Raw genomic sequence first — 19,247 nt, 5'->3', positions numbered from 1 at the left:
CTTTTATCAGGACGTATGTGCACATGTATACACACACACGTATAGGCATATGGAGAACAGTTCTTGTTACAAAGGGGAGAACTAAAATAGGTGGCTTTGTTCTGCATACAAGGATGTGAGTGAGTCTCTGCAGATGCCAGCAAGGTATTTAATGTCAGATCCCTGTGACTTATAATGTTTGTTGTCTTGTGAAAGGCATGGGGTTGGTGAAAAGTACAGCACCTTGGCTTCAGTTAAAGTAGGGCTTATTTTACTCTAGACTGAGCACGGAGTTGCCGAGAGACATTTTGCTGCAGCATTTTTTGCTGGCTCTGCATGCTGACGGGAGTAAGGGGCGGCAGTGAAGCGGGGAGAGGCATTGTCTGGAACTGATCTGTGTGCTGGGCACGCACTCTGTTACAAGTGGGTCTCTGGAAAATGGCTGAGAATGAGGGAACTGCCTGGGCCCCAATTCCTTCCATCTTCTCTCTGCTTTGAGAGGGAGGGCTTCAGCCGAGACCCTGTTCTTCAGCTGAATTTCCCTCCTTGACTGGGCCTGGAGCACTAACAGTATCTCTTGCATAAGGGCTTCCAATGTCTGTTTCCTTGTGATCTTTTCATAGGGCACTTAAGAACTCTGCTCATATGTCTGACCGGGGGTGGTGGTGGAGGTGGTGGTTTTGGGGTGTTTGCATTTGCTGTACTTTCCCTTAGGCTGAGCCCTACCAGGAAATACGCTGGGCAACTTACTAATTGCCTCCTCATGCCCCACTCAACACTGCTTCCAGCATTTTCAGAGTAGGTTGACTGGGATTCAGAGTCCCTCATGTTTGGAGTCACTTTTGTTAATCTCTTTCCTCTGAAGAGATAAGATTCTGCCTTTAGCATAGGTTTGTCCGCGGACATTTCTGAACTCAGTGCTACTTTCAAATAATCGTCCCTGCGGATCCTTCTCTATGGCAGTTCTGGGGCATTGTCTAGAATTGCCCAGTCTCTGCAAAAGTTCATGTCTAGTGCAGAGTGATGAGAATGTGGTTGTATGTTTGTAGACCTCTGGTTGCTCCTGCAGTAGACACTGCTGAATAAATGGCTAACTTCTGGTTGGATCTGATAAGAAATCCCCCTTCAGGTTGTTGAGCTGGCAGTGGAATCAGTCATTGTAGTAAGGCCTGACATAGTGACACAGTTTTTCAACTGAAGACATAGCCTCTCCTGTGCTAAGTTTTTTGGTGGCATTGGTCCTTGCCTTGATATTGTCATTACAATGTTCCCCAGACACTAGAACAATCCAAGACTGAATAGAGGAACCTACACAGTGTGAAGTAAGAGGCTGCTCAGTAGAATAGTCATATTTTCATTTTTTTGAAGAGTGTGAACATAATAGCACTTAGCAGTAGCAATAGCACTTAGACTTGTATATCGCCCCATAGTGCTTTACAGCCCTCTCCTAAGTGGTTTACAGAGTCAGCATATTGCCCTCAACAATCTGGCTCCTCATTTTACCGAGCTTGGAAGTATGGAAGGCTGAGTCAACCTTGAGCCTGTCAGGATCGAACTGCCGAACTGTTGACAGTAGGTAGTCAGCAGAATTAGCCTGCAATACTTCATTCTAACCACTGCACTGCCATAGCTCTTAAGCATTTGCTCTGAAGAAATGAAATAGTATATTGAACACTTACATATCCCCTAATATGTTGTTGATGGTAGCAGTAGACACACATATATCCCATAATTAAGTTACAGTATAAACTTCAACCATAATTAAGTTATAAACTTTCCCATGCTTGTTTTCGGGTGAATTCTCAGATGAATTCCAATCCCTCTTAGCCAGTATAGTCAATGTCTCTCCTGGCTTAAATGTTTGAATATTAAATGCATCTGATTTGGACGTTCATATACATCCCATAATTGTTCTTCTCTCTATGAGATCTGTGCTTTGCCTTCCCACAAGACAGGAAGAGGAGAGGGGGGTCATGAGAAGAGGCCATTTTTTTCTACCAAGAATGTCCCAATTCATCCTTTTCCTCTGGACTTTTGCTGGGCTTCTGCTTACCTTTTGACCTTCAGCAAAGAAAGTGGCCTATAATTACTAAGAAGTGCAAAGGTTAAGGCTGTGCCAGTGGAACCAATCAGGCCTATTCTGTGAAAGAATCTCACTATTTTTGCTATTCATAATTATTTTTATTATTTGATTTTAACATATAATAAAATACTTTACTGAGGATTCCGTGTTAGTTAGGTTTTTTCCTTCTTCTGCCTCTCCTCCCCCCCCCGCACTGAGGTTAACAATTCTTGGATCTTTGAAGCCATTTATGGAAAAGTACTATTTTAATTATGCATAAACGGATTTAAGAGTGCCCCCCCCTTGGACTTTCACATTTTTGCAAATTCTCAAATTGCAAGTCTTTGTTCTGAAATGTCCTGATAGCAACCAATAGCTATTCCTTTGGTGAGTATTTTAGCAAGGAACATTTTCATTTATGGGATTGTGGACAAGAATTGTCATAGCAAAACTTCATTTCTGAGATCATCTTGTTTAACAATATACATAGTGGCAGGGAGGAGATCGAAAGAACCTCCTTCCCCCCCGCCCCCGGTCCCCCTTTTATTTGTGTAGTGTATGTTGTATGAGAAGAGTCCTTGGTGTTTTGATTTGGGGCTGAGAAAAGCTTACTTGAACCTCTGCAGAATTACTGCCTGAAAGATAGACACATGCTGTTCAGATCGGAGTTCTCACTTGATGGAAGGAAAATATATAAGCAGGCAGGCTGACTGGCTGGTTTTGGAGCAATAGCAATATTGCTGGGGAATAGAAAAGTAAATGATGTACCAGATTAGACAGGAGGTAGTCATAAATAGCAGGTTTTAGCAGTGGTGGGTTTCAATTTTTTTTATTACCGGTTCTGTGGGTGTGGCATGGCTTGGTGGGCGTGGCAGGGAAAGGATACTGCAAAATCCCCATTTCCTCCCGATCAGCTGGGACTTGGGAGGCAGAGAATAGATGGGGACAGAGCCAGTCAGAAGTTTTACTGCCGGTTCTCTGAACTACTCAAAATTTCCACTACCGGTTTTCCAGAACTGGTCAGAACCTGCTAAAACCCGCCTCTGGGTTTTATAATTGGTTTTAAAGATCAGATTGTAGCTTTCCAGTTGTGTGGTTCCAGCTTATATTGGACTATAGCTTTTTGGTTTGTTCTTTTGAGCTTAAATGTAAACTTATAATTCCTGCCGTTACGCATAGCTTGCTCTAACCAAACTCTTTTTTCCCCCTCCACAGCTGTCCAGTGTCTAGATGGCAATAAACCCTGTGAGAATGGTGGGACCTGTGTTGTTTACTCCAATGGAAATGCTGCTTGCCTGTAAGTGAACTCTACGCATGGTTTTTATAACAGCTGAACTAGCTTAGGTTATTTTTTCTTCTTCTGAGTTTACATTTACTTGTTTGTTGCATTTATGTCCTGCTTTCTGTGAGAATCAAAAACAGCTTTCACAGAATCTTCTCTAATTTTATTCTCATCCTAATCCTTAAAGTAACTCAGGTTGAGTGATTGACACAACTCTATGATCAAGTGGGAACTTGAACTAGGTTCTCCCCTTTCCAAGTCTAAGATCCTGATTTCTGGCTCCCACTAGATACTTTGTTGTGAAAAGCAAGTATGTAGTTTACTTTGGAAGCCCTACAATTGTCAAGTGGAAGTGTGGTAAGATTGTTGTGGAATGTCACAGAAAATGAAAGGTCTGGAAATTCTTACAATCTTCATAGTGAAGATAAATTCATTTGGAAGGGATTCACAGTGACCTTGCCCCATTATAGGTTCTTACTTGGTCCAGAGGAATTGTGAGGTAGTCATCCTGAGTAATATTCATTAAATTCAAATTTATACTTGGAGTGCTTTTCAGTTGGAACACAGCTACAAGACATTTTGTTAATTTGATTCCCCGCATCAAAAGAGAATAAGTATAATAGAGCAGATGAAGTTAGTTTAAGGAAACTTGAGTTCAGGTTACTGCTCTACCATGAAGCATTTGGGGTGGAGCTTTGCTAGACCGGTTTGTTATTTATCTGCCCATGCCACCCAATACCTTTGTTGTGAGGATAAAAAGAGTAATTCTCACCTAAGCTACTCTTGAATTACTGGAAGGGAAGATGGGATAAGCATCTGATAAACAAGCTATCAAGTGGGTGTGACTCTTCATGACCACACAGGATACACTTTCTCCATGATGATCTGGTCTCCAAACCTGGTGCTTCATGTCAATAGTACATTGCACTGATTGCTGCTGTAATCAGGTCCATCCATCTTGTTTTTGGCTGTCCTTTTTTCTTTTCTTTCTCCTTTCCTGACATTATAAACTTATCAAGAGAGGCTATTCTAGACTGCTGGTTCCTTTATTGTTGATCTTAAAGGACAGAAGCTATTCAGTGTTTTGGTATCTCCACTGTCTATTCTAAAACTGGTTGCTATATATACTGCTCAAAAAAATAAAGGGAACACAAGCAGAAGACATCCGAGATCTGAATGAATGAAATAGCCTTATTAAATACTTTGTTCTTTATATACAGTAGTTTATACACTGCTAAACAACTAAAGGGAACACAAAACTACTGTACGTAACGAACAAGTATTTAATAAGGCTATTTCATTCATTCAGATCTCGGAGGTCTTCTGCTTGTGTTCCCTTTATTTTTTTGAGCAGTGTATATTGCCCCGTCTCCTTTATATTTAGTCATTTTTTTCACTGTGCCCCTAGATTTTCATTACTAGAGTTTGCAGATCATTTGTATTTTCAGCTATCAGAGTAATGTCACGAGCCTAGCCCACTTTAATACTTCTTTCTCCAGTTTAAAGGATACTCTCGTCTTCCAATCCAGCCTCCCGCAAGACGTATTCAGCATTTAGTTTGAATAAATAACCAGAGACTTTAATACACCATTGCTTCACTTCTTGGTCTGTTTGGAGCATTGTCTGTCCAGACCAGGGGTGGGTTCTACTTACATTTACTACTGATTCGCAACGGGACACCGCGCACACATGCGCAGTGGTGGGGACAACCCACCACTGGTCCAGACTGTGGCTTCCTGTTCTGCGTATAGTTTTTGAATGAGGACAATGAGATGGTCTGGGATTCTTGTTTTCTTAAGGACATTCCACAACTTACTTACTTACTTACTTACTTACTTACTTATTTATTTATTTATTTATTTATTCAATTTATATGCCGCCTTTCTCCGGAGACTCAGGGCGGCTTGATATCTAGAAGATCTTTCTACAATTGGTGAAGCATATATTGAGTTCTTTTTGGTATTCTTCAGCTTTTTCAGTTATCCTGCATACATCAACAGTAATGGTCTTGTTCCTTTGCCTTTTCTAAAATAAACTTGAAGTATCTTGGCTGTTGACTTCTTTAATGATTTTAGCATACTCTTTCTATCTTTGTTTGCCCTTCTTTTTGAATAGTTTTATTATAAGTTACTATTTGTATTTGGTACCTTTTTCTCAGTTCAAAGAACTTTCTGTTTTGCCACATCTGTTTCCATCTTCAGTGTCTTGACAAATGTTGTGGTATTGCTTCTTGTCTTTTCTAACAGCTCTCTGATATTCTTTGTTAAGTTCCTTCCTGAGATCATTGTCTTTTTTGATTTTGGCTTCTCTTCTTGGCAATTTGCACCATTTGTTCTGACATCCAGTTTGCTTTCTTCTGTTTCTTCATCTTTGGCTGACTCTTCATATTCATCATTTAGATTTTTCTGATTTCCTGATACAGTTCTTCTAACACTTCTAATTGTCAATGAGGTTCAAAACTTCAAAGCAATTCCCAATGTTTCCTTGAAAATTCTGAGTCCATCATTTTGCAGGTAGTGGTTGGCTTTCTTCTGCTTAAGTTTGACTTGGAACTTGCATTTAACCAGTTTGCAGTCTATTCTGCAGGCTCTGGTCATGTCTGTTTTGTACCTGAGCCTCCTTGTACCAATTTGATTTCGTCAACTCCATCTGGTGATGTCCATGTAAAGAGGCAATGTTTGAAGACTGTGTTAGCAACGAAGAAATCATTGGATTGGCAGAAACTGATAATGTAGTCTATACAATCAACTGCTTTTTTTTTAACTTTGGCAGTCTCCAATCATAAGCAGCACAATTGGCATGTCCTGTTGATTTCATTTTAAAACTTGACCATAAAATTTGACAGCTTCCTCTTCTGCATCAATGATTGATGCCCATACTTGGATAACCGTCATAATTAAAGATTATCTGTGAAGTCCAATTGAAGTCAGTTACTGACTTTATTATACCCAAGCACTGTGTTTGTCATATCGTTCATGCCTGTGAAAGCAACACTGCCCTGTTTGTTTATCGTATACTGCAGAGCAAACAGTATGATCTCCTGAATGAAAGTAGTCAGTTCCAGTCTATTACAATTTATTGATGCCTAAAATGTCATTCTGGGCTCAGTTTATTTAATCTTTCACTGTATTAAGCTTCCCCATGCTCGTAGTTCTTATGTTTTGTATTCTTACTATATTTCTTTTTTGTGGCTTTGAATTTTCTTTTCCTGCATGGCAACATCAGCAACTAGACTCCCAAAAGTCTTTAATCTTACTACATCATAAATACGTTACCATTAGTACTCCAAAAGATACTCAGCAATTCCTCAGTAGCATATTGAGTGTTAGCTGAGCTGAGCGGCCCATCATCCAGCATTATATTGTCAGTCACCCCATATTGCCTATCTGTGTGGTTTTCTTAGTAAAACACAATAGTTGTTTCCCATTGCCTTCTCTCACACAATATTAAACAATATTAAATATTGTTAATAAAATTATTACCTGCTTCTTCCTTCTCCTTTTAAAAAAATCTTTATCTACAAATTATATAGCTATAATAAGAACTAATACAAACTGAAATAGGACAGAGGAAATCAAAAGAAAGAAATTGCAGTAAAAGCTAAAAGTGCAATTAGAAAAAAGTAGGGGAAGTAGGAAAAAAGGCGAAAGATATAAAGAAAGATGTAAGGATATAAAGAAGTGGCTTCTGATATTTTTCACAACAATTATAAGTAATCCAGCTGGCTTTTTCTCCTAAGGAAAGACTAGAATTTACAGTCTCCTGGTTTTTAGTCCAATTCCATAATTGCTATACCAGACTGATACAGGTGCCTGCTTGCTTTAGCTGGACAGCTATGATGACCTTTATATAAATTGGGAGGTTCTGTGGTAAGTATATATTCTAGGCAGGGGTTCCCAATCTTGGCAACTTTAAGATATGTGGACTTCTGAACTTCCAGAATTTCTCAGCCAGCCAGTTCCCCATGCTGACTTGGGAAGTTTGGGAGTTGAAGTATGTGAATCTTAAAGTTGCCAAGACTGAGAACCTCTTCTCTAAGCATATGCACAGTCTTTGCTCATCACTCCTCGGAGTTATCACCTCCCCATCATCATGATGAGACATAGGCTAGAGAGAGTAAGTGCTGTTAGATCCTCAGCAAAAAAACCCAAAAACCTACATATCATTTGGTGGGTCCCAGGAGGCAGGCCTTCTCTGCAGTGGCACCCACCTGATAGAATATTTCCTCACAACCTCCCCCCCCCCAAACCCACAAGTTACCATTTCTGGAGTCCCTCAAGGCATTGTCTCTCAAGGCATGAGATCAGGCTTCGGGTCCCAAGGGAACTGGAGACATTCTTAGATGGCTCCATTGTGGTTGATCTTTTACTATATCTCTGTGGTTTGCATATTTTTTTAAAAAAAAAATAGGGGTTTTTTTCATGTGTGATGGTGACTTTTTCATATTTTAATTGATTGGTTTTTATATATTAGTTGTTTTTATAAATTGTTATACATTGTTGTTTTTATGAGATGGGCAGCCATAAAAATATGAGAAATAAATGAAATATCAGTTGTGGGGTAGAACAGATTTGATTTGGGAAAAAAGATCCTACTTCCAATCCTATTTGGAGTATCCTGAAGCTTTAAATAAAAATGAAACTTGGGAGACTTTTAATTCATAAATCATAAAGGGAGTCTTGGCTTTTGACCTGTCTGTTTATAAGATAGCGCATTCCTCAAGCTGGGAGGTTGTTATGGGGATTGGTCAATATTGGATTGATTGGTTTGACAGCCACTAGGTTACCTTGTATAGGATCTTGTGCATATTTTGGCAGGCACTGCATTGCATTGTAGGAGAATACTTTTTGGAATACATTTTATATTACCTTACAATGTTGGCTTTACTTTCCTATAACAGGATTTCCAAGCTATACTGCTAAATTGTGAAAGTTGGAGGAGGGGGAAGGAAAAAGGAAGAGTTATTTAGAGTACAGAAGACATAATACATTTCAGCATTGTTAATTTATAAACATTGCTTCCTGTTGAGGTGATATGGTGCAAGGTGCTTTTCTGGCTTCACTGTGTGGATGGCCCGGGGCTCTTTGATTCTCACTCGCCCTGCTCCTTCAGTTGATTCTCCTAGTGGCAGGTGAATGAACTTGTACGGTGAGTTACTAACTTGGCAGACTCCTGCCTGTGTTGGAATCCAGGACAGGTGGATCTGCCTGAAGCTGCCACGCCCAGAACAGGTGAATCACTGGCAGGCACAAAGTCTGGCCTGGATCCCTGGATGGGATTTGATACAACATGAAAAAGAATAGCTAGCTCGTAAACTTGATCTGGAGTCCAAAGACAGAATACTGCCACCAGCATTGTAATGGCGTTTTGCCAATTTCTTTTAGGCTTTGTGAAAAATAGTGGTACGAAGGATGGGGGCGGGTGGGCTTTTGGGAAACGATAGACGTATTTTGCTGGGGGTTCAATAAAGAGGAAAAAATATGCAGCATGGACTGAAACCTGTTGGACAGGTTGAGTGGGGAGGCCTGGGAGTGCCCAGTATTGAAGGGAAATGCTTTTCTCCTCTCCTCCTTCTCCCCCTTCTTTCCTTTCTACCTCCTCCTCAACACCTGCACAGAGGCCTCTGAAAGGGATATGGTCACCTTTTGACTTCTTTTGGTTTGGTTATACCCAATTGGGGGAGGAAGACAATAGGTAATTTTCATTTCAGGTCAGCCTATTTCTCCTTTCCTCCACCCTCTCTCCTTTGTGGCTTGAATGAGGAAGTGGAATTTGTTGAAGGCCTTTGGCAGTTGTTTCAAAATTGGTGCAAATAGTACATTGGGAAATTAGAGGGAAAGCTTCTAAGAAAGGTGGAAAAGAGAGTATGGCTGGAGCTGGGAGAGGAGAAATGAATGGGGGAGAAATGAGCTAGGATAGATATTGGAATTGAATTAAACCTGCTACAAAGTAGGTATTGGGTTGAAAATGTTAGATGCTGATGAAATACAGATTTTAGATTTTAACGCTAAGCCTGAGGCTGCAGAATCTTGCACACTATTTGTAGGTGTAAAAATACTGAGTGTAAAATGAAAGCCTCTCCTCAAATATGTGTACCACTTCTACTCCAGAAGTTTGTTTGCAGAGAGGTCATTATACTCCACACGGTTTGCTGTCTTAGCGCTTGGTCCTTCAAATCTATTGCTTAATCTGTTTGAGACAAACAAAATTTAATATTCAGGAGAGAGAGAAAGAACCATCTTACTGTGGGTAGCCAGTATAAACCTTCCTATTCAGAATATGCAAATATGAATTCTAATCCTAGAATTGAAGTTTCCTTGGTTTCATAGTCTTGGATTTTGATATGCTAGGATTCAGGGCTAATAGGCCTCACTAGCTTTTTATTTGTGCAGAAGAATTGGGCAGACTAGCTTGAGAAGACTTAGGCTGCAATTTTGTGCATGCTTTGATGGGAGTAAATCCAATTAAGCCCAGTAGGACTTAATTCTGAACATTGCCAGCATTATATTCCAGGATGGGGATTTAGAATTTTCTGTAGAAGGGGACTTGTTTATAATACCAGGAGGCCATTCTTGAAGACATGGCATCTTTGCAAGCTCCTGGAGCAGAGGAAAATTGTGTTTCTCCCTTGTTGATATCTGATCACTAATCTATTGGAAAGATACCTTTCTTGAACTTTTCTTTAAAAAAAAAAAAAAGGAGGGGGGTTCCAAAAGAGAGTTTCTTTCTCTTGCCAGTGAGGCAGTTAGCATCCAAATTATATATTTTAAAATCTCCTGACCATTTTTCAGCTAAAGATACAAACAACTGATTACAAATACCATTTACATTAAAGCCCAAAGATCCTAGCCCCTACGTTCAATTTAAAAAGTGATTTACTGTACTTTTCAGAGTATAAGATGCACTCCCCCTCCCAAAAGAGGGTGGAAATGTTGGTGTGTCTTATACACCCAATACAGCCATTTTTGGCCTCCTGAAACCCTGCCTGGTGCATCCAATTTTCACGAAAAACAGGCCTGTTTTTCGCAAAAATGGCATGCGCAGAGGGTTTGAGAGGCCTGCAGAGTGCTCCTGGGAGCTGGGGAGGGCAAAAAGGCGACGTGGGGGGGTTGGGAGGCCAAAAAGGGCCCTGTTTTTTGCGAAAATGGGGGCATTTTTGCCCTCCCAAACCCCCAGGAACATTCTGCAGGCCTCCCAAACCCTCTGCACGTCCCATTTTTGCGAAAAACAGGCCCAGTTTCGGCCTCCCAAACTCCCCACGCATCACGTTTTTGCCCTCCCCAGTCCCCAGGAGCACTCTGCAGGCCTCCCAAACCCTCGGCGCGCCCCATTTTTGTGAAAAATGGGCCTGTTTTTCACAAAAACGGGACCCGCAAAGGGTTTGGGAGGCCTGCAGAGTGCTCCTGGGCGCCAGGGAGGGCAAAAACGTTTTTTTTTTCTTTTTTTACCTCTTCAAAATCTTGGTGCATCTTATACTCTGGTGCACCTTATAGTCCGAAAAATATGCTATATGTCATTTAAAGTCATGGAAAGACTGCTTCTGCACAAGAACCTCTTTCTGTTACAGCCATTTCAGGACCAAATTTGCTCTGACAGGCCTCTCACATATGCACCTCATCAACTCTGCCTGCCACCCATTCTTGATTACAATACTGTGAGTCAGAAGGGGACAAAAATGATTCAGTGGCCATTTTACTGTTAATAATTTATTTTTCCTTGCTTTTTCCCTGAACAGGACATACTGGTATATGTGGAAATAAACATGCATTTGATATTGTCATGTCTAGCTTGGTGAGCAGTATTTATTTGAATTAACATCCCAGCAAGTAAATCTAATTGTGTCAGAACTTGACATTTCCTTGTTTCTTCATGCTCTAGATTTTACAGGATAGATTTTGTGCTGCTGTAAGATATAAATTTCTGGGTAACTGGGGGAGACAATGGCAACAATAAAGCAAGATAATCATTTATTCTTGAAGTTCCCGCTTAATGAGAAGTTATGAAAGATGGCGAGTTTGGGATATTAGCTACAAAAAACAAAATGTGAATCACTTGCACATCCTCTGGTTTGCTTCCTGTGTAATATGCAATGGCCCCATTGCTTCTTTCCCCCACAGCATTAATTCTACATTTATGTGGAGTTTGCACATCTAATTATGTTAGGTACCTTTTTCCTCTACTCATGAATATGCAAAGTTCCTCCTCCCCTCCAAGTGCAAGAGATGCTCTCTGTTATTGGTGGAATCTTGTATTAGATTAATTTTAAGCATTATCTACTTGTTCTCAGTATATTTAAGAATTAAATAAAATGAAGTTAGCTCTTTTCTTGTTCCTTTCACTGTGGAGCATGGCTGGCTAGGGATTTCTGGGAGTTAAAAGTCCACATATCTTAATTGCTAAGTTTGAGAAACCTGTGTCTAACTCATGGCTTGGCAAGATCTTTCAGTTTGGATCCGTGCAAAGAACGGCATCAGAAATTAGGCCAGAAACCTGAAAAACTACCAGGGCTTAAAATATTATTTTCCAGGATTCTGTAGCAAGAAGGGCTAGAAGGAGGCTGTGTGGCTTATCTTCTTCCTTCAAGCTGTATTCTTTTGGTGCTGCTGACCAAGTACAAGTCCCCTTTGCTGGTGCGCAATTTCTTTTCCGTGAACTGAGATGAGAAAGACGGTTGTTTTCCTTATTTGGATGGGTGTGAATGGGATTTGCCTGCAGTGCCCTCAAGCAAGCCACAGTCTTTCAGTTTTGGCAAAGGGCTCCAGGCCTGCTACTAATGCCGGCTCAACCCTGGTGTAAGGCTGAGTCACAGAGTGCTGAGCGATGTGCACAGACAGATTTGGTGATTCACAGCCTCTGGAAGGAGAGACAGAAACTGACTCTTTTCTGAAGGTGAGCAGTGCCAGGGCTTGGCTGCTATTACTGAAAGAAGAGGCCTTCTCCTTGGGGGAGTCAAGGCACCACAGGTTGTAAGATTGCATGTATATTGCCCTGGGGCAAGGAGGAGTGTTCCCTAGATTAATAAGGCCCTACTTGTTGGTGCAGGACAGTAGTTTGTGGCAGGTCTGCCATATGCTGCAGGCCAATGTTCTTCCTTTGTGCCTCTGATTTTGATTTAGTGATACTGTGTGCATAAACCAGACTTCTATGCTGGCTTTAACAAACCATAGTTAAAGTATTACCTTCTGTATGAACAAACCCAACAAAGGACACAGAAACTAGATGATATTTGTTCAAAATTGAACAAATCTTAATTTTTTGTTTTAAAGTAACAATTGCAGCAGGAAGAATCAAGTTTTTGTAACTCTGAAGTGAAGACATGAGTCTTTCTTTCCCATACCAGTGAAAATAATTAAAGCTGCTCTTTGCCCTGGAAAGGAATTTGTCATTAGTGCCAGTGGCAGCTTCCCCCCTGGGGGAAATGCCAGGTTCAAAAAGTAGTTTTCTCTGGAACTGCAGTGCAAGGGGGAAAGGTTAAATCCTTTTTGATTGTTAGCTTTTTAAAGTAAAAAAAGTGCCATCCATGCATTTAAAGTCTCTGTTTTTTATTCCAAAATAAACAAGACTAAATTGCCAGTCATTCAGGCCAACAAATAAAATCTAGAAACCAGACTGCATCTTCGGGAGGAAGACAAGTCCAGGTTCTGTTTCTCTTTCAACAGCTGCGATGAAAGAGCTAGGATCTTAGGTGAATTTGCTGGGAGAGTTTCTCCCAGACTTCATGTGTCATAGCAGGAGACAATGAGCCACAAGGCCACAGATCCATTATGTTCTCTGTATCATAATGGGACCACCAATGCTCTGATTAAGTCACCTGACTCCCATTTTTAAAAAAATGGTGCACTTTTTATCCACACAGCTACCCATGCTTACATGGATGTGCCGTGACACGCGAATGTGGCAGACCAGAACATACAATACTTGTCTTTGCCAGAGATTATGAAAATGATAGCCCAGTGTTCCTGGTCTGAGTTTGAATATTCTTATGAATGAAGGCCAATATACATATCCCAAGATAATGTCATCGGGACTAGAGGTTTAGTCTTCCGAGCTTTTGGACTCATGCTGGAGCCCATCCTTGGGAACTTCTCTCTAGTAGAGTGTGCGCTTTGAGCTATTCTGTGTGTGGTATTTATACGGTGCCTGGTTGTGTGTGGTATGAATATTGAATATTCTCATCATCCAATATGTAATAATGTACCTTTAGAGCAAGGGTTTGTTTCTGAAAACTATGTTCTCTGTGTCCTTCAGAAACTAATTTGGCATTCCCAGGGAAGATTACAGAATAAAGAGAATTCAGAGCAGATAATAATTAATGATCTGAGCATATGAATCAAGTGCATAAAGAGGAATATTTTTTTCCCCTGGCTTCTGTCGTACAGCTCTTGTGGAAGTATTTCCCAACTCTAAATATACTGATTAGTATGGTTGTTCTGAGGTTAATCCCAGCCTTTGAAAGGATTATTTTCCTTTTTTATAGGGCTATGAGGAATTATACAAACTCTCTTCAAGCTGGCATCTTTCACCTTTACAACATTGTGGCAGCTTCTTAGCAAGCCAAGAAAATATTCCTTGTAATTCCTAGTGTATGTTCTTCTAGTTCAGTTACAAATAAAACGAGGATTTCTTTATGGTTGGTGCATGTATGTGATTTGTAAAAGCTTCTGATTATGACAAAGCGATAGAGCTGACTAGTGAGAAGAGGAAGTTTCTTGGATGAGAAGCTAAATGTGTTCAAAGAAAAACCAGAAAGTCCGGTTGCCTCTTGAAAAAGCATCTTTGGGACAACCATGACCTGGATGACTGAGAATCTCCATACTCATTAAAGTGAGTTTTGCTGACAGCTGAAGAGCACTAAAGTCATTTAAAGTGACAATAACTACAGATCTTTTCTGTAATAGAATAACACCAACTCAAAATTCCATCATGGCCACCAACCAAGATCAGGAAAAGGAGATGCTGGACATAAGAAAAGTCTCAGAAGTGGTGATTAAATAGCACTTCCAAATTTTTTTCCCCTACAGCAACTGTTAATTAAATGCCAGTAACTTCCCAGGCGACATGAGGACATAAATCTTCCTCAATGATTTGGGGAGTAAGAACTGTTCATCCCACAACTTGGTATATGGTTGGGAAAGAGGAACAACTATAAAGGGGGAAAGGAGATTGCAGAAGAACTGATTGGCTCTGGCTCTGCCTGTCATTTCACGCTCCAAGGAGACGAAATACAGGAATGCCTGAACAGCCTCTCCCTGCTGAAAGGTGAAGTGGGCCCTGAGTATAATATTGTCCCTTCCAGAAATAGAAATCACATGCAAAGGGACCTTTTTTGCCTTGTAGACTACTTTTGTGGCAAAAGGCTAGGCAACAAGGGAAGATCTGGGGTGCACACACACTCAAAACGAAGCAATTAAAATACCACTACTACCACCACCATCACCATCCATCCACTAAAGAAAAGAGTCTTCTGCCTTTAGGAGCCCTTTTCTTTATATTATTCCTAAATGTATTCATTTCTTACCTCTTCTAGAAGACAGGCATAGAAAAGATGAAAGGAACAAGATCAAATATGTGAAAGGAGCCCTTAGCAGGAGCAGAGATATACCAAAGGATCAACTCTTGATCCGCCATAGCTAACAAACAATTTAACTTTTCTTCAAGGCTTCAGGAGATAGAGCCTGGAGTACATTATGACATCTAGTCAGTGCTTGAGTGAGAAAGGGAAGAGACAGAAATTTCCAGGAAAATTTTATATGCCTACCCATTGTAGACCATTTAATGTGCATTTTTACCTAATACTCCTGAGAAAGATTCTCAGATTAGAGCAAATACTTGCCACAATATCTACTTGCTTCTTAAAGGGCTTTCGAAATATTCCCAGAGGAGAAACCTTCAGATCCATAGCGGAGGCCATTCAGTTTTTGTCAGAACATGTGTTCAGGCTTGGTGGTTTGATGGGATCTGTAACTTTAGCACATAACACATAATACTAGTCTAAAACTAAATCCTACTCTAGAAACAAGTTGCTAGTGATTCCCTGGCCTCTGTGCTAATTGACACAAAAAGCAAGAAGGAAGGTTGGCCACTAAAAAGGAGTAGAATCCAATGAAAGAAGTATTTGACCCCTTTTCATAGCAGAGATCAGAACCTGAATAAATCACATCAGTGTTATGACCAAGACACTCAGATAAGCAGCTGTCACAAAAATTCTGACACACCTCGGAATTCAACTCCATTGATAGGTAGATGCTAAAGACAATCCAGAGGAAATACCCTCTGGAAACAGGATCTGGGAAACTGAGTGTCTTGCTCCACCACAAGTACCATATTTTTCGGAGTATAAGACGCACCTTTTTACCCCCCAAAAGGGGGTGAAAATTTAGGTGCGTCTTATACACCAAATGTAGCCTTGCCCATCCACTGGCCCCCATCCTTTGGCTGTGCCTCGCAGCAGTTACCTCCTTGCAAGCAAACAGCAAGAAAAAACAGCCCCTTTCAGCTTCAGCATAGGTTAATTAGCACAAGTTGATTAGATCGGCCTCCCGACTCTCAGCTGATTTGCTCTCAGCTGTTTTGGGCAGGGCTCTGCTGCTAGTTGCAAAGAGTGCTGGAGCAGATTTTTTTTCCCCTAGCTATGCTGAAAAAACGAAACTGAAAGTAAAGAAGGCTCTTTGCTGCAACATGACAAAATGAGGCAGGGAGAGATTTCTTTTTCTTTTTGCTCACCAAAAAAGGTAGGTGTAAACAATGGGAAATTTAGGGCAAAAGAGGAGAGTTCAAGATTTTAAAACACAAAAGAAAAAAAGCTCTATTTAACTAGGGAATTGTAATAATTGAGATACTATTAACTGTATATTGTGTTGAAAGCAGAAATGGTTAAGTTGTGGTTTGGAGGAATATATGGGGAAAATTATTTGGTTTATTATTATTGGTAAATATAATTAATTGATTTGTAAGAAATTGGACTGCATAGAAATAATTGGAATATTCATGCTCATATTGATTAATATACAAAAAAGTTAGTTATATAACTAATTGATTTATAGAAAAATGTTGAATTTGTATTAAACAGTTGTAATATTAAATAATTAACCAATGTGAGGATGGATATAAAAATAGATGACAATGGGAAGGGGTATAATATAGAATAGAAGGGAAAAATTGAATTTGATTAAGATTAGAGATGAGAATGAAGGGTAATATTGGGTTTTTTTAAAAAAAATAGATGAGGAATAAATATGGCAAAAAGGAAATATAGAAATTGTAAATTTAATTGAAATGACTAAACACTGTTTAAATTTGTGAACCGGCCAAATACTCTGTTCAAAGAAAATACATTGTATGTTTGTTTGTATGTGTGTTTGTCTAAAAAATATAAAAAAACTTAAAAAACAAACAAACAAAAAAGGTAGGTGCGTCTTATACTCCGAAGAATACGGTGCTCTTTAGTTACTGATGGTAATTGAGACCAGAATTTCCATTATCAAGCGAAGCAGTCGCAAAGTGTGATGTCACGTGATCACATCGCTTAGCCATGGCAATCCTAGTCCTCCCAGTTGCTGCCATTAACTGAATCCCACATGGTAATTAAGCAAGCTACCTTGATCCAAACTATTCCTGGCTTGGTTCTTCTGAGCCCCAAACCTAGTTAAGGTAAGGGATTGCCTTCTCTTCAACTTTCCCCTGCCTATCTCTCTCTCCTATCCCCAATCATTGCCTTTTGCCTTTCCACTGATCCTGCTGATCCTGCCATCCTGTGTTCCTCTCACTCTGCTACCTGCAGTTGACCTTTGCTATGTTCTTTCTCCTGCTGCTGATGAGACAAGCCCAGCCTGGCCTCTATCAAGGCACCTGCTGGCCACACCAGGCCTTTAATTTTACAACATGTAGGCAGACTTAACCATAGTTTCATTTGGAAAAATGTGACCATCCTAGACCAAGCCAAGTCCAAAAAACGCCAAGGAATTTCTAGAAGCAGGGCACTCTGACAAATTAGCCATCAATAGACACATAGACATTAACAGCATCTATAGACAATGCAAAAGAGTCAGCCAAAAAGGGAACAAAAAACCCAAGCACCTCTCCAGCAGCAATCAGCACCCAGATCACCATAGATTAACTCCAAGATTAACATCAGACCAACAATCAAGTAAATAATGCCTCAATCAAGAAACTGCCAAAGAAGCCAACAGTAAACAGCCCAACCAAAGAGCCTCTAAGGCCACCCCCAGCAACGTTGACAGGGAAAATCACTAGACTAGAATATAAACTGACGCAAACCACACTCCTTATTAGCACTGATGATGTTACCTGATTCGGATAATGCAAGAAAACAAGCAAGTTCAGAGAGCACCAAGGACCCCTCATTTCAACCCTGAACTACAAATATTCTCCTTTATTGGTAAACTAGCTGAATACCCGTGCTCCACTATGAAACTGTGTGATCGGGTTTGATAAATTGACACTTAGAGTTTGAAAATTAATGAGTGCTTACAATCGGCTTTTCCTCTCCCCTTCTCTCCCTCAGGCTGGTCCCATAGATCCTTTCCTATTCCCTTCTCTCCCTCAGACTGGTCCCATAGATCCTTTCCTATCCTCTTCTCTCCCTCAGGCTTTCTAGCCCCTTCTCTCCATGAGGATTGCCCCACAGAAGCCTGTCCTATGCTATCCTATTCTCTCCAGAGTTATTTTCAAGTTGGGAGGGGGAGTAGATCGTCTAATTAATTAGCATCAGAGCGTGTTATAATAATATAGGAAATACTAATGCTCTGATGATCATTTCGAAAAATCCTTTCTTAGTTAGCACCTAGAAGCTAAGAGGAAAATCAGAAGCTAAGAGGAAAACTGTACTACCAAGAGCCTTGGTAGTACAGTGGTCTAAGGCACCCTGTTATTAAGCTGGTTATTAAGACCAGCTGCCTGCAATTACTGCAGGTTCGAATCTCGCCAAGGCTCAAGGTTGACTCAGCCTTCCATCCTTTCTAAGGTAGGTAAATTGAGGACCCAGTTGCGGGGGCAATAAGCTGACTTTGTATAAATATACAAAAGGATGAAGGCTATTGCTGAGCACATTGTAAGCCGCCCTGAGTCTCCGGAGAAGGGCGGCATATAAATCAAATTTAAAAAAAAAAAATATATGTGGCAAATTTCAAGTTTGTAGGCTTTACTGTTCTGGAGATTTCATGATTAATGCATGAGTGGTTTTCCCTTTTATATATATAGATTCACTTCCTTTGCCTGCCCAATATAGCTTAATTGAAAGAGACTCAGTGGCTCAGTGGCTAATACACTGAGCTTGTTGATCAAAAGGTCGGCAGTTCAGCGATGCGAATCCCTAGTGCCGCGTAACAGGGTGAGCTCCCGTTACTTGTCCCAGCTTCTGCCAACCATTCATTCAAAGAGGTATTGTAAACAAAAGATTATATGAACTGTATGTATTTTTTCAGCAAAGCACGTAAAAAATGCAAGTAGAAAAATAAGGACCACCTTTGGTGGGAAGGTAAAAGAGTTCTGTGCGCCTTTGGCATTTAGTCATTCCAGCCACATGACTATGGAGATGTCTTCAAACAGGGCTGGCTCTTTGGATTAGTAACGGAGATGAGCACCGCCCCCTGGAGTTGGGAACAACTAGTACATATGTGCGAGGGGAACCTTTACCTTATAGCTTAACTGAGCCTGCCTAGGGGCTATTTTTTTAGTACACCTCTTTCTTGTCAACTCTGTTACTCCAATAACTGAGAACAATAGTTAAATTTACTATCTATGATGATGGAAGAGACATCCATGTCTGGCTGTCTAGTTCTATAGCCACCATATTTATTTTTATTATTTTATATTATTTTATTATTTGGCGGTGGGTGGATATTTCATGCATTCAGTCATTTAGGCCTCTCTGACTGCAGTTGGGACCAGCAACTCAGTTGCTAT

The 19,247-nt window shown here is 40.4% G+C and overlaps 1 protein-coding gene across 1 annotated transcript in view; it reads left to right on the top strand.

The window, feature by feature from the left end:
• NOTCH3 (notch receptor 3) overlaps positions 1–19,247 on the top strand; it is a 66,720-nt gene that overhangs the window by 12,324 nt on the left and 35,149 nt on the right. Inside the window, exon 2 of the mRNA XM_070937422.1 lies at positions 3,257–3,338. Within this exon, the coding sequence (XP_070793523.1) occupies positions 3,257–3,338 (82 nt within the window). The remainder of the gene's footprint in view (positions 1–3,256; positions 3,339–19,247) is intronic.

This window comes from Pituophis catenifer, unplaced genomic scaffold (assembly GCF_029215685.1).
Source record: "Pituophis catenifer annectens isolate HBS135680 unplaced genomic scaffold, rPitCat1.0.hap2 SCAF_2, whole genome shotgun sequence".
In the NCBI taxonomy this organism is placed as follows: domain Eukaryota; kingdom Metazoa; phylum Chordata; class Lepidosauria; order Squamata; family Colubridae; genus Pituophis; species Pituophis catenifer.
The sequence above is the reverse complement of the archived record's forward strand: the minus strand, read 5'-3'. Positions and strand labels throughout refer to the sequence as shown.